The sequence below is a fragment of the Nilaparvata lugens genome, chromosome 1 (assembly GCF_014356525.2).
Source record: "Nilaparvata lugens isolate BPH chromosome 1, ASM1435652v1, whole genome shotgun sequence".
NCBI classification, from domain to species: domain Eukaryota; kingdom Metazoa; phylum Arthropoda; class Insecta; order Hemiptera; family Delphacidae; genus Nilaparvata; species Nilaparvata lugens.
Genome location: NC_052504.1, coordinates 101825831 through 101838981, shown reverse-complemented (window position 1 = coordinate 101838981; position 13151 = coordinate 101825831). Strand labels below are relative to the sequence as shown.

The window sequence follows — 13151 nt, the reverse complement described above, 5'->3', positions numbered from 1 at the left end:
GCCCCATCCATGCAAAGTTTGATTTTAGATTCCCAATTATCAGGCTTCAGATACAACTTAAACAAAAAATTTCGAGTGGAAAAGATTGAGCATGAAACTCTCTACAATTAATGTTCAGTAACATTTTCACCTAAAATTGAAAATAAGCTCGAAATTCGAGAAAATGTGATTTTCCAATAATTGCAAACTGTTGGCAACTGTTGATTCTATTAAATGATTCACTATGAAGAGATAGCAGACCTCGTATGTCTCCAACGTTATTGTCCTGTCACCAGCTGGCTCAGATCTTTGTTTATAAGTAGTAGACTTGAGATGCGCGTGAACACTAGCGTCAGGTGATCAATTTTCATAACGGCAAGGAAAGTTGTGTGAGTGCGTCACACCAGATTTTATTTTTGAAAACTTTTGCTTCACTAGATCAACAGTACCATAAAGAATCTATATCTTCTTAATCTCATGGATTTATCTCTTACTGAATTTGAAATGTTCTGTCCCAAAAATTTAAACTCTAGGCGCTCATATCTCAAAAAGTAATGATCGGAAAAAAATGTTTTCCTGAGAAAACTTTTTCATTTTGATAGCTTGATTGTATACAAATCGTAAAACTTTGAGGAATATCACCAATAGAAAGTTTTATTTTTAGCCTTTACACATACCTTCCCTCTTAATTCGATGCATATGCAACTGACCACTGGAATCGTAATCCAGTCAATATAGACATGGAAAAGTGGGTGTGCTGGCAATATATATTGTAGTTCTGAATTTTTTATATATTATTTGGATACATGAGTCTAGAACCAATTTATTCATGCAAAATTTCCTTGTACTAGATACAGAGTGGGCCAAAAACCTCGTATTTTCGGTTAATTTTCCAGCCAAATCCGCTTTTTCCGCCAAATTCGTTAATCGGACAGAAAAATTTGCTCTCACCTTTTTTGTTAATTCAAAAATTCTGAATGAAATGAGATCTTTTGGAACTCTCTATCTCTAATGAGAACTGAATTATGATTTTTCAAAAATGAGTGAAATTTAAAGAAAAAATCAATATTGATGAATTTTAGTTTTTAAACAACAATATCTTCAAAAACTGCAGATAAGGAACTTGACAGTCTACTTCTCGTTCTTGGGGCACCCTAATAGACCGATTTCATATAATGTAATATTTGATGTAATAACTATTATATATCATTCTTAGGACAGTGTGCAAGTAGACAAAGAAAAGGATTCGCTGTATATGATACTGATACGCTGTGATGTGATGGAATGTATGGAATACACATAGGCTATATGTGCGAGTGATAAAGTTTCCAACTAGTGAGTGAGTACCGGTATTTAGCATACACTTTCACCGAAAGAAATAACCTCTACAGTTATATAATTATGTATAAATGAGCTGATCATTACCTACGCACAAGTAATAAATAGGCCACTTGAGTGAGCATCATCCATGAAAGTTCTATTATAATGATTGATGGTAAATAAATTCAATTCAAATCTGTGTACATATATTACACACTTGATTACTCGTACTTGAATTTTCCATTGTTATTGAATGAGATAGGTAGCGATGGGACGATAAACAGTGAAAATAGTCAATGTTCTGTTTATACGACAGAGCAACAACTTACCCAATGACAAGGTGAGAATCAGAGGCGGAACACTCCGAGATCGATCTGATCGCTTCACCATCCTGGATAATTATTATACTCGACTAGTTACACAATTTTCACTGACAAGTTAGAAGCTACACTATCTCAGTTCACCGATATTTTCATCAAAGCTTTTTAATTCAAACAACCAGTTCTACTTATACGTGATGTTTAGTAATTAGCAATCCAAATTATACTTGTTGACCTTCTCCGCTGGTAGTTAAGTAGACGATTTCTATTTAAGTCCATGCACAAATTAGATTCTAAACAAGGAATTACATGAAAAAATTACAATAAGTCTTTTCCTTTATGGAAAGTAAGTTCAATCAATCGGATAATTTATTTACGGAGCTTCCTCTTCTACTAGGAATTATGTGACATCAGAAATAAATAAAATTTACTTCAATGCCGACAGATTCACCTTATTCTTGCTGATTTTTCAAAGTCTTGAATGATATTCCTGAAATGGTGGGTTTATACTATCATAAACCTAATATAATTGAAGAATATATTAAATATGTACCTATTGTGATTGATGTTTATGAGTGTTTTATAAATAGGCCTACCATGCATTCATTCATTGAGAAATGTAAATCATAAATATGATATGTTGAACTCTACTTAACTAGGTAAATTTGAATAATATTTATAATCCTACAGCAACAACATGTCCATGAGAATTTTTTATGGATGGAACATGAATAATGCACGAAGTCGTGAAAAGTTTATTATACTTGAATGTGTATTGAAACTTTCAATGACAGTGTGTTTTCAACTTTTACTACCACTCAAACTATTTTTTGACCAAGCTTTTTGTTATGAATCTTTATTTATGTTTTACAAGGATGACTTGAAAGTCATCACTTAATAATCTTGATGGAGTTTTAATTTTTTCCCAGTAGTTGCAGCGAAGATAATAAAACCTCAATGTCAAATCGACTTTAGTCTGGGAATGAATTCTTCGTCACGTACCCACAACTTTATGATTCGAATAGACTTGCATACCTGGATCACTAACTTAGGCCCATATTACACTAGGATACCAAACTGGGACACCAGTGGTGCAATGTAAAATAGCAGCAATTCGGTTGAATGTCATGCAATGATTGTCGGATACTAGTGTTGGGCCAGATCTGGTGTGATTATGGCTCCTAATAATGAGTGCCATAAAAACGAATTCTCTGCGATTTGCTCGTTGGTGTCTCACTAGTGTCCTAATATAATAAGAACCTTAATATTAGCATTAGTATTATGAAGTATTTTGACTGGAAATCAAACAATATAAACTTTCAATCAACATTTTTAATAGAATTCACATGAAGAAAAAGTTTCATAAAATATCTGTATAATATTCATTTCAATAGATTATAAAAATACAACAATGATAATAATATATTCAATTGATGCTAAACTACTAAATAATCACAAATGATAATCACACTACAGGATATGCTCGAGATAGATTTGAGGATGGAAGACTTGTGAAATGCAGTAAATCAAAATTAAACAACGTAGAGAAATAATTGACAAATTCCAAAGTTGTCCCAATGGACTCCAAGTTTGAAATTTATTGCAGTTATAGTTTTATAAACAATAAAAACCTATAAATAGCCTACTCATCAAAAATTATTTTTGAAGAGTATTATAGCTTTTATACTATGGCACGGATTAAATAATGATAATTCATAAATACCAAAAGTACTCTCAGTCAATGAAAAAAAAGTTATAAAATCTTAATCTCAGGATAACGTTGAAAAGTTCGTTTTCCTACGTTGTGATGCAGAGTAGTTCTGCGTTGTGGAAGTTGATCGACTATAAACTGAATAGTGTTAACCTGCGCTGAAGCAGATATGTGCGTTGCAACGCAGCTAGGGCAAACGCGCCTCAATATCAGAGAAAGAGCGACAATAAGAATTTTGCAATATATTGATAGTAAGATTCTTTACATACATGACTTCTTTACTTCTTCAGAGTTATGGAGTTGCAAAATAATAGTTTGATTTTGTTGAAATTTAACTATGTTACTTTTACCAATAGATATGCAGAAGAATAAAGATGTACATCTACTAAGGTGTAACGTAGCTCGATAAAGCATCCATAACTAAAATAGGGTGAAAACGAATAACACCATACATTAAAAAGCCCTATTTCTGACAAAATGTGAGAAATAATTTCTTAGATTAACGAAGAATAAGGCTATTGAAACACACATTGTTGAAGAAATGTAGATTAGAGGAAGCTAATTGTGTCTTTGATTAATCTCAGCAAAGCTTAATCCGATAGTGATCGACCTAATATACGGTCACACCTGGTCTTCTAGATTCACGCATTTTGAGATAAGTGGAGGAGAGATTACAGCTTACCAATTCTTTCAGCTTCTTTCAAATAATAATCCATATTAGAATTTGAATGCTTATCAAAGACCTTGTTACTCTCTAACAAAATTATTTCCGTTTCTAATAAACTTTTGAGCGAGAGCTTATTGAAATGATAAGAGAGTCACAAAACAGTAATGATGATGTGGAGAGTAGAGAAACAATCACAGTAGAATGAATGCTGAAGATGAATAATGAGAATGGATTCTCATAGTGAGTAATACATTTGGAAGACGAATGAATGAATAGTGAGGAGGGACAGTATCAGCTGATATCCTTTTCAGTGACTAGTTGGTGTACATTGATGTAGGTTGTGTCAGTGAACGTTTCAACCAATTGATCGAATGTTGGCCTGTCCCTTTCGTGATAGTGCCAGCACCTTTCCATGGTTTGGTAAACATCGACTGGACAGTTCTGGGGCCTCTCTAGTCGTTCTCCTTTCTCAACAAGATCGATTGCCTAGGAATAAATTGATTATCATGTTTTTCGTGACAAAAATAATTTTCCAATTTCTATCAAAATAATACAGGGTGACCCAAAAGTAAAGTGCCAAACTTCGGGAATAGGTTCTATGGGTCAAAACAAAGAGAAAATGTAGAATAATTTTTCCTAAAACGCTTCGTTTATGAGATATTCGCCATTTTGTATTTCTCACAAAATAATTTTTATCTTTGAAGTTATCCAACCTATCGCTATAAAAATCGCTAGGTATGTTCAAATAAGAGGATGAACTGTAGAAAAAATATTCAACTTTGTCCAATTCGAAAATTCAAAATGGGGCCATTTCAAAGTTTTAATCCAAAATTGCGGGAAAACGGTGATAGAGAAATTTACCAAGAAAACATTTTTTAGGAAATTTTATTTACAATCAGTCAACACAAAAAAAAGGAGAATCGGACAAGGCATAACAGAGATACAATGAAATGTGTGTTACAAGGCAGCAAAACATCAATTTGTTGTAAATAGCAAGGAAGCCTACCAGTCTGTATTAACATCAAATTATGATTTTCTTGTGCTTGGATAGGAAAATTCATAATTTGATGTTAATACAGACTGGTAGGCTTCCTTGCTATTTACAACAAATTGATGTTTTGCTGCCTTGTAACACACATTTCATTGTATCTCTGTTATGCCTTGTCCGATTCTCCTTTTTTTTGTGTTGACTGATTGTAAATAAAATTTCCTAAAAAATTTTTTCTTGGTAAATTTCTCTATCACCGTTTTCCCGCAATTTTGGATTGAAACTTTAAAATGGCCGTCATTTTGAATTTTCGAATTGGACAAAGTTGAATATTTTTTCTACATTTTTTGTGTAGTTGAGAAGTTGATATTGTGGTAATTATTCATATTGAATGACAAAGACTAAGAAATTGTCAAAAAACCACTGATTTATTGATAATATTGAAATTAGTTTATCAGAGATTGACAATGGTGTAATAACCGAAACCGGTCTTTCTAATATTATCAATAAATCAGTGGTTTTTTGACAATTTCTTAGTCTTTTTCATTCAATTTTTTCTACAGTTCATCCTCTTATTTGAACATACCTAGCGATTTTTATAGCGATAGGTTGGATAACTTCGAAGATAAAAATTATCTTGTAAATTTCTCTTTGTTGTGACCCATAGAACCTATTCCATAAGTTTGGCACTTTACTTTTGGGACACCCTGTATATTTTAAAATGATTTCAGTAATAAGTAAATTTTGATGTAATGTGAAACATCATACATCGAATGAGTATTGATTGAGAAGCTTCAATTAACAGAGTGATTCGGGGAAACTAGAAATGTTGAATGTTAAAGTTCGCAGCACAGTTCGTAGCTGTTCAAAAATTTGCACAAATGATTTGAATGCATTGCCATTTAGTTATCATTGACCACTTGACTGGTTTTGAAACTTTATGAAAATATCAATATAACTGCCACAAATTTAATATTTTGAAAGCACTACCCTGTGTAAAGGCAGGGTGTTACAAAAAAACATGAACTGAAAAAAAGGTAAAACGAAATAATTGCAATTCCCCAAGATTTGTCACCCTGTTATTCCAGACTTTCCATAACAAGCTGTGAACGCTATAGTTTGTGTAAAATAAGTTGAGACTTGGCCCTCCATCCGAAGAAATCACAGGGTTGCCAAATCATGTAAAATTGCAAATTTCCAATTCAATTTCAGAATTAGATGTAGAATATCATCCCCGATATCCTAGTAGTACTAAAAAAGCTTCAGGGTTAAAGGATTGAAAGGAATTTAACTTTTATGATAAAATTGGAAACATCGCGAAGATTTGTTTTTCTTTTGAATATCACTTTATAAAATTTTGAATATTATTTTATATAAAATTATTACACATTACGACGCCCCATGATTCTGAGAGAAGTGATATTCAAAAGAAAAACAAATCTTCGCGATGTTTCCAATTTTATCATAAACATTTAATTTCCTTTTAATCCTTTAACCCTGAAGCTTTTCTAGTACTACTAGGATATCGGGGATGATATTCTACATCCAATTCTGAAATTGAATTGGAAATTTGAGAAAGTTGCAATTTTACACGATTTGGTAACCCTGTAATTTCTTCAGATGGAGGGCCTCAACTTATTTTACACAAACTATAAATAAGAGAACATCCTTCAAAGAGACACCTATGAACAAGTGACGCCAATTCATTGGCAATCAAATAGTTTCATGAGTATGTTTATTCGTGGAAATTGCATTATTCCGAAATATTTGTTTCTCTGCGCCACTTGGTAAACTGCAGGACAGGCTTGACTGAGGCTATTAGACGCTAGGTAGTCTAGAAAACTGTATAATCTCTGGAAATTGAATTAAATTATAAAAAAATCAATCATAATACTGATGTTTTATTTGTAAAGTGAACACGTACATTCATCATAATTAATCAAAATTACTTTTCAATATTGACAAAGAATCTGAAAACTAGATTCGCAATCATTTAAAAAAAAACTTTTAAATATTGCATTTTCAGATGCTGGTTCGTGCTTCACTGACCACAGTAGGTTTTAGTATTCGTTCTCTTGAAATTCAACTTGAAAATAATATTTTACAAAACAACAAAACATGTTTATCTCAAAATACTCACATCTTGGCCACGCATTTCACCATAGGGGCTGCTTTCCATAGGAAAACATTTCCCACAGTGTAACCCCGTAACTCCAAACATCGCTAGCTGAAGTGAACCTAGCCAGATTATAGGATTCTGGCGCATACCTGAAAAATCATTCAAGAATTTAGTAATAAATTACACATATTTTTTAAACCAAGGTGAAAACATTGAGCCAAAAAATTGAACTTCGAAAATCTGGAGAAATATTATAGATTATTATGGTTTGATTCAAATTTGTTGATTAGTGAGTCCTTAAATGGCGAAAGATTATGACGCTCAAAATCTTTAAATATGTAGTTGAACAAAATAACAGTATTTGAAATTACATTCAGGACATTCTTACTCCTTAGACAAAAATCTATAAAATTAAGAATTTCAGAGAAAATTCCATTTTTGCGAAAAGGTGCAATATCTAATTATTTTAATCGGAATATAAAAGCTTAAATTATTTGAGTAGGAATAAGAAATCATATTCAAATATTGAAATGAATAGTTTCCAGCTTAATTGAACGATTTAGAAGTTGAAGTAGTTATAAACAACATAATTAATAAAAAGTCGTTCAACTACTCTATTATGAAGAATTCCACTGATCTAGTTGTCTGAATAATTATGAGATTTTAAAACTCACACTGTAATCCTGTTGGACAAGTTTTTATTGGATAAAAGGTAATTCTTTAAAGAGAAGTGATCTTCTAACTATCTGTATAGCATAGCGCCATAATATTTTACTTTTCCTCCTTGTAAACGAGGCTTATGCTATTACCTTTTCTGTCAATATCAATTAGCTGTAATCACGCTTTATGATTATTATTTAATTTTATATGGTATATTTTCTTGTGGAAATATTCAGCTCAAAGAGTGCAGCTCATTACTAATTACTCATTTTTTGAAATGTTATTACACCATTCAGTTAAAGTCTACTTCTCGATCTGAACTCAAAAATTCTTTTTTTTTTGAGTTTTTTGGCACACCAATTAGCGGTTCAGACAAGACAAAATAAAAACACAGCAATGAAAAAATTATTAAATAGCTACATGTTGCTATATATATACATATAAATATATACAAAATCAATAAGAAATTACTGTAACCAAGTACTAAAAAATTCATGATAAAACAAGATTGGTGCCATCTTGTTTTATCATGAATTTTTTAGTACTTGGTTACAGTAATTTCTTATTGATTTTGTATATATTTATATGTATATATATAGCAACATGTAGCTATTTAATAATTTTTTCATTGCTGTGTTTTTATTTTGTCTTGTCTGAACCGCTAATTGGTGTGCCAAAAAACTCAAAAAAAAAAGAATTTTTGAGTTCAGATCGAGAAGTAGACTTTAACTGAATGGTGTAATAACATTTCAAAAAATGAGTAATTAGTAATGAGCTGCACTCTTTGAGCTGAATATTTCCACAAGAAAATATACCACATAAAATTAAATAATAATCATAAAGCGTGATTACAGCTAATTGATATTGACAGAAAAGGTAATAGCATAAGCCTCGTTTACAAGGAGGAAAAGTAAAATATTATGGCGCTATGCTATACAGATAGTTAGAAGATCACTTCTCTTTAAAGAATTACCTTTTTATCCAATAAAAACTTGTCCAACAGGATTACAGTGTGAGTTTTAAAATCTCATAATTATTCAGACAACTAGATCAGTGGAATTCTTCATAATAGAGTAGTTGAACGACTTTTTATTAATTATGTTGTTTATAACTACTTTCAACTTCTAAATCGTTTTCAATTAAGCTGGAAACTATTCATTTCAATATTTGAATATGATTTCTTATTCCTACTCAAATAATTTAAGCTTTTATATTCCGATTAAAATAATTAGATATTGCACCTTTTCGCAAAAATGGAGTTTTCTCTGAAATTCTTAATTTTATAGATTTTTGTCTAAGGAGTAAGAATGTCCTGAATGTAATTTCAAATACTGTTATTTTGTTCAACTACATATTTAAGATTTTAAGCGTCATAATCTTTCGCCATTTAAGGCCTCACTAATCAACAAATTTGAATCAAACCATAATAATCTATAGTATTTCTCCAGATTTTCGAAGTTCAATTTTTTTGCTCATGTTTTCACCTTGGTTTAAAAATATGTGTAATTTATTACTACATTTGTTTCTATATTCGCTCGACCAACCGAGCTCAAGGCATTTGCGTTAGCGCGTTACACCATTCATCATTCAGTTATTACATGTTTTCTAGCACAATCTGGTCGTGTGTTCGAATCCCGCTGGTAGGAATGGATGTCTGTTCATCTCGTAGATCACACTCGCACTGATTCCACTACCCATGCACAAGCAAAGAGCTTATGTGGGCATCATTCGCAATGAAAAAATTATTAAATAGCTACATGTTGCTATATATACATATAAATATATACAAAATCAATAAGAAATTACTGTAACCAAGTACTAACAAATTCATGATAAAACAAGATTGGTGGTGTTTTATTGGTTGAAATTAATCTGATAGTTAAAACTCAACTATGAATCCTGTGTTACTTTATCTATTTCTGAAGCCTCCAGAATATTCAGCAGTCTGCCTTTGCTATTAAAATTCAAAAACTTAACTTTCTCCTTGGCCATGAACTTGCGAAGTTTGATTCCCCATTACAATTATTCCATTTTCCGATATGCTCTTTGAGTCTACTTCTAAAACTCCTACCTGTCTGACGTAGTGTTGCAATCGCCACACTTGAGTTTCTACAAAATTTATGTATGGGACAAGAGTGGGGTGTATAAAAATAGCTGTGTGGAAAACAGCAGTCTTCTAATTTATACTGAGTCTTCGTGATACTCAATATAAATTATTTAGAATTCCGTTAAATTGATTATTCTAGATGAGTCATTGATAATCAGTTGAATTCAAGATAGGGTATTAATAAAAAAAAAACAAGTTACATTATTATTTTGGAAACATTTTTTATGATCCAAATCCGGGAGTGTGACAGTTTTGACGGGTAAGCCTGTTGTCCTCTCACAATCAAATTAAATCTATATATATAAAAGCGAAATGGCACTCACTCACTGACTGACTCACTCACTCGCAGAACTAAAAATCTACCGGACCAAAAACGTTCAAATTTGGTAGGTATGTTCAGTTGGCCCTTTAGAGGCGCACTAAGAACGGATTTGAAAAAAATTTCCAAAGATACGCCCAAAATCTGCGTTTTCCAGCGTTTTTAGCGTTTTCTCAGCTTTATCGAGAACAAATGAACAGAAAATGTTCATATTTAGTACAGAAGCTCAGCTAGGGTGTAATAATGTTGTGTTAGAAGGAATTTACAATAACGTCAAAGATACGCCCAAAATTAGCGTTTTTTGCTTTTTCTCAGATTTATCGAGAACAAATGGACAGAAATTGTTCAAATTTAGTACAGAAGATCAGCTGGGGTGTAATAATGTTGTATTAGAAGGAATTTGCAATAACATCAAAGATACACCCAAAATTAGCGTTTTTCCAGCGTTTTTTTTTTTGCTTTTTCTCAGATTTATCGAGAACAAATGAACAGAAATTGTTCAAATTTAGTACAGAAGCTGAGCTAGGGTGTAATTTATAATACTGTAATGTTGTGTTAGAAGGAATTTAAAATAACGCCAAAGATACGCACAAAATCTGCGTTTTTCCAGCGTTTTTAGCGTTTTCTCAGCTTTATCGAGAACAAATGAACAGAAAATGTTCAAATTTACTACAGAAGCTCAGCTGGGGTGTAATAATGTTGTGTTAGAAGGAATTTGAAATAACGCCAAAGATACACCCAAAATCAGCGTTTTCTCAGTTATTTCATCAAGTAATAGACAGAAAATTTTCAAATTTGATACAGAGGTTTAGCTAGGGTCTAAAAATTTTGTGATGAGGTGACTTTAATATTTTATGCAGGCGAGCGAAGCGAGCCCGCTGATCTCATTTTTGGACTATCCAGTCAGGGGTCCAGGGGGCGGAGCCCCCTGGCTAGACGGATATGGCGAGCGAAGCGAGCCTGATGGCTAGTAATATAATAATTGTACCGGGTGCTTCAAAAAATGTATACACACTTTAAACAATCGTAGTTTTACCGCTCTACAAGGCTCATGTTATAATAATCGTCCAAAGTTAGCATAATCATCCCTCATCATCCTAATCATCCCATAAAAAGTTAGCATAATTGTCCCTCTATGTTATATTGTTAGTTGGAATTTGTAATATCAACATGGCGGACGTACGTTTGAGTTTTGAAGAACGTAAGCAGGTTATTAAGTGGTACTGGAAGTTTGAGAATGTAAATGAAGTTCAAAGACAGTGGAGAAGGGAGTATGATACAGAACCACCTTCAAGATTAACAATTACACGCATACGAGACAAATTCGAAGTTCATGGAACAGAGTGTGATGTGCATAAAGGTCATTCAGGTCGGCCTCGAACAGCTACAAGTGATGAGTCATCAACAGTCTTGGAACTGTTTCAACGGTCTCCTAACAAATCTTCAAGGCAAGGGGCACGTGAAAGTGATGTAAGTGCTAGCAGCGTGCTACGCATTCTGAAGAGAGGCAAGTATCGTGTTTACATTCCAAGGCTGGTGCAACAGCTAAATGACGACGATCAGGCTGGTGCAACAGCTAAATGACGACGATCCAGATCGAAGGTTGCAATTTTGTGAATGGATTCAGGAGATGGTGACGTGAACCAGGATTTATTGGTAGCATCATTTGGTCGGATGAAGCCCAATTCAAACTTAATGGAACTGTCAATAGGCACAATTGTATTTACTGGGGTGAAGAAAATCCTCACATTACAATTGAAAAAGCTGTAAATTTGCCTGGTGTAAATGTGTGGTGCGGTTTGTCTTCAAGGGGACTCATTGGACCTTTTCGATTTGAAGGCACTGTAACTGGTATTAATTACCTAACAATGCTTGCTGATTCCATATTTCCTGCCATTCGTGCATTATACGGTAATGATGATTTTTATTTTCAACAAGATGGTGCTCCGCCGCACTATCACAGGGACGTACGAGCTTACCTGGATCAAAATTTGCCAGGCCAGTGGATAGGACGCAGGGGGCCAATCGAGTTTCCAGCACGCTCTCCAGACCTTACACCACTGGATTTCTTCTTGTGGGGCACAGTAGAAGATGAGGTGTACAAACGTAAACCACGTAACCTAGACATTCTTTGGAATGAGATTCAAGCAGTGTGTAGAGAAATCTCATTGGACGTTTTGATATGATGTACAGAATCAGTGGTGATACGTACTCAGAATTGTATTGATGCTGCAGGTCACCAATTTGAACAGTATTAACATTTGTTATTTATGTTTCATTTACATTGGACTTTCAGCTTTCTATTTTCCTGAAATTTAACTTTGTAGAACGGTAAATAAATTTTCTATGAAAGTTCAAAGTGTGTATACATTTTTTTGAAGCACCCGGTATAATATAATAATTGTATGAATAATAATAATGATGTGTGGTTGATAATGAATGAATGTGAACTTACCACTTGATAGGCCAGCGTCCGCCCTGCGATGCGGTGTAGTAGTCACGGTCGCCGCAGCGGCGCGACAGTCCGAAGTCGCTGACCTTGGCCTGGTTTCGCGAAGCCAACAGGATGTTGCGAGCTGCCAGGTCGCGGTGCACTCTCTTCTGCCCAGCCAAATACTGCATCCCTGCAACAATTTATTTATTTATTCATGGAGACAACAGGTAAAACCCCATTTTGCCTCCTTCACACTATACGGTACAATAATTTCCAACATAATAAAATTTTCAATAAAAATAAGATGAAAATTATAAAAATAGCTAATTATAAAATTATGAAAATAGAAGAAATGTACAGTCGTATATAGAAATACGATTGGAAATTATTACTCGTAAATAGTAATAGAAATGCAGTAATTGAATTCAATATGAAAAATGCACACATACCTTAGTAAACTATAATCATTACTATTGAGTGTTTCAAAAAGGACGCACATCGAAGTTTGAGGGAATATATTTTCTGTA

General features: G+C 33.2%; 1 protein-coding gene across 1 annotated transcript; it reads right to left on the bottom strand.

Moving 5' to 3' along the window:
* Positions 1–2933: 2933 nt before the first annotated feature.
* On the bottom strand, positions 2934–12856 carry LOC120349506 (tyrosine-protein kinase ZAP-70-like). The gene is made up of 3 exons (XM_039419860.1): positions 12646–12856; positions 7126–7253; positions 2934–4483 (listed from the first exon to the last, which is right to left on the bottom strand). Exons 1-2 carry the CDS (start codon positions 12810–12812, stop codon positions 7142–7144), a joined length of 279 nt encoding a protein of 92 aa, XP_039275794.1. The 5' UTR covers positions 12813–12856; the 3' UTR covers positions 2934–4483; positions 7126–7141.
* Positions 12857–13151: the final 295 nt, after the last annotated feature.

What these genes read in the sequence shown, in the direction of transcription:
- LOC120349506 (XM_039419860.1), bottom strand. Translation starts at nt 12,812, where the DNA reads ATGCAGTATTTGGCTGGGCAGAAGAGAGTGCACCGCGACCTGGCAGCT. An exon ending in GGACGCTGGCCTATCAAGTG is followed by an intron (nt 7,254 to 12,645) that starts GTAAGTTCACAT and finishes ATGATTTTTCAG; the next exon opens with GTATGCGCCAGAATCCTATA.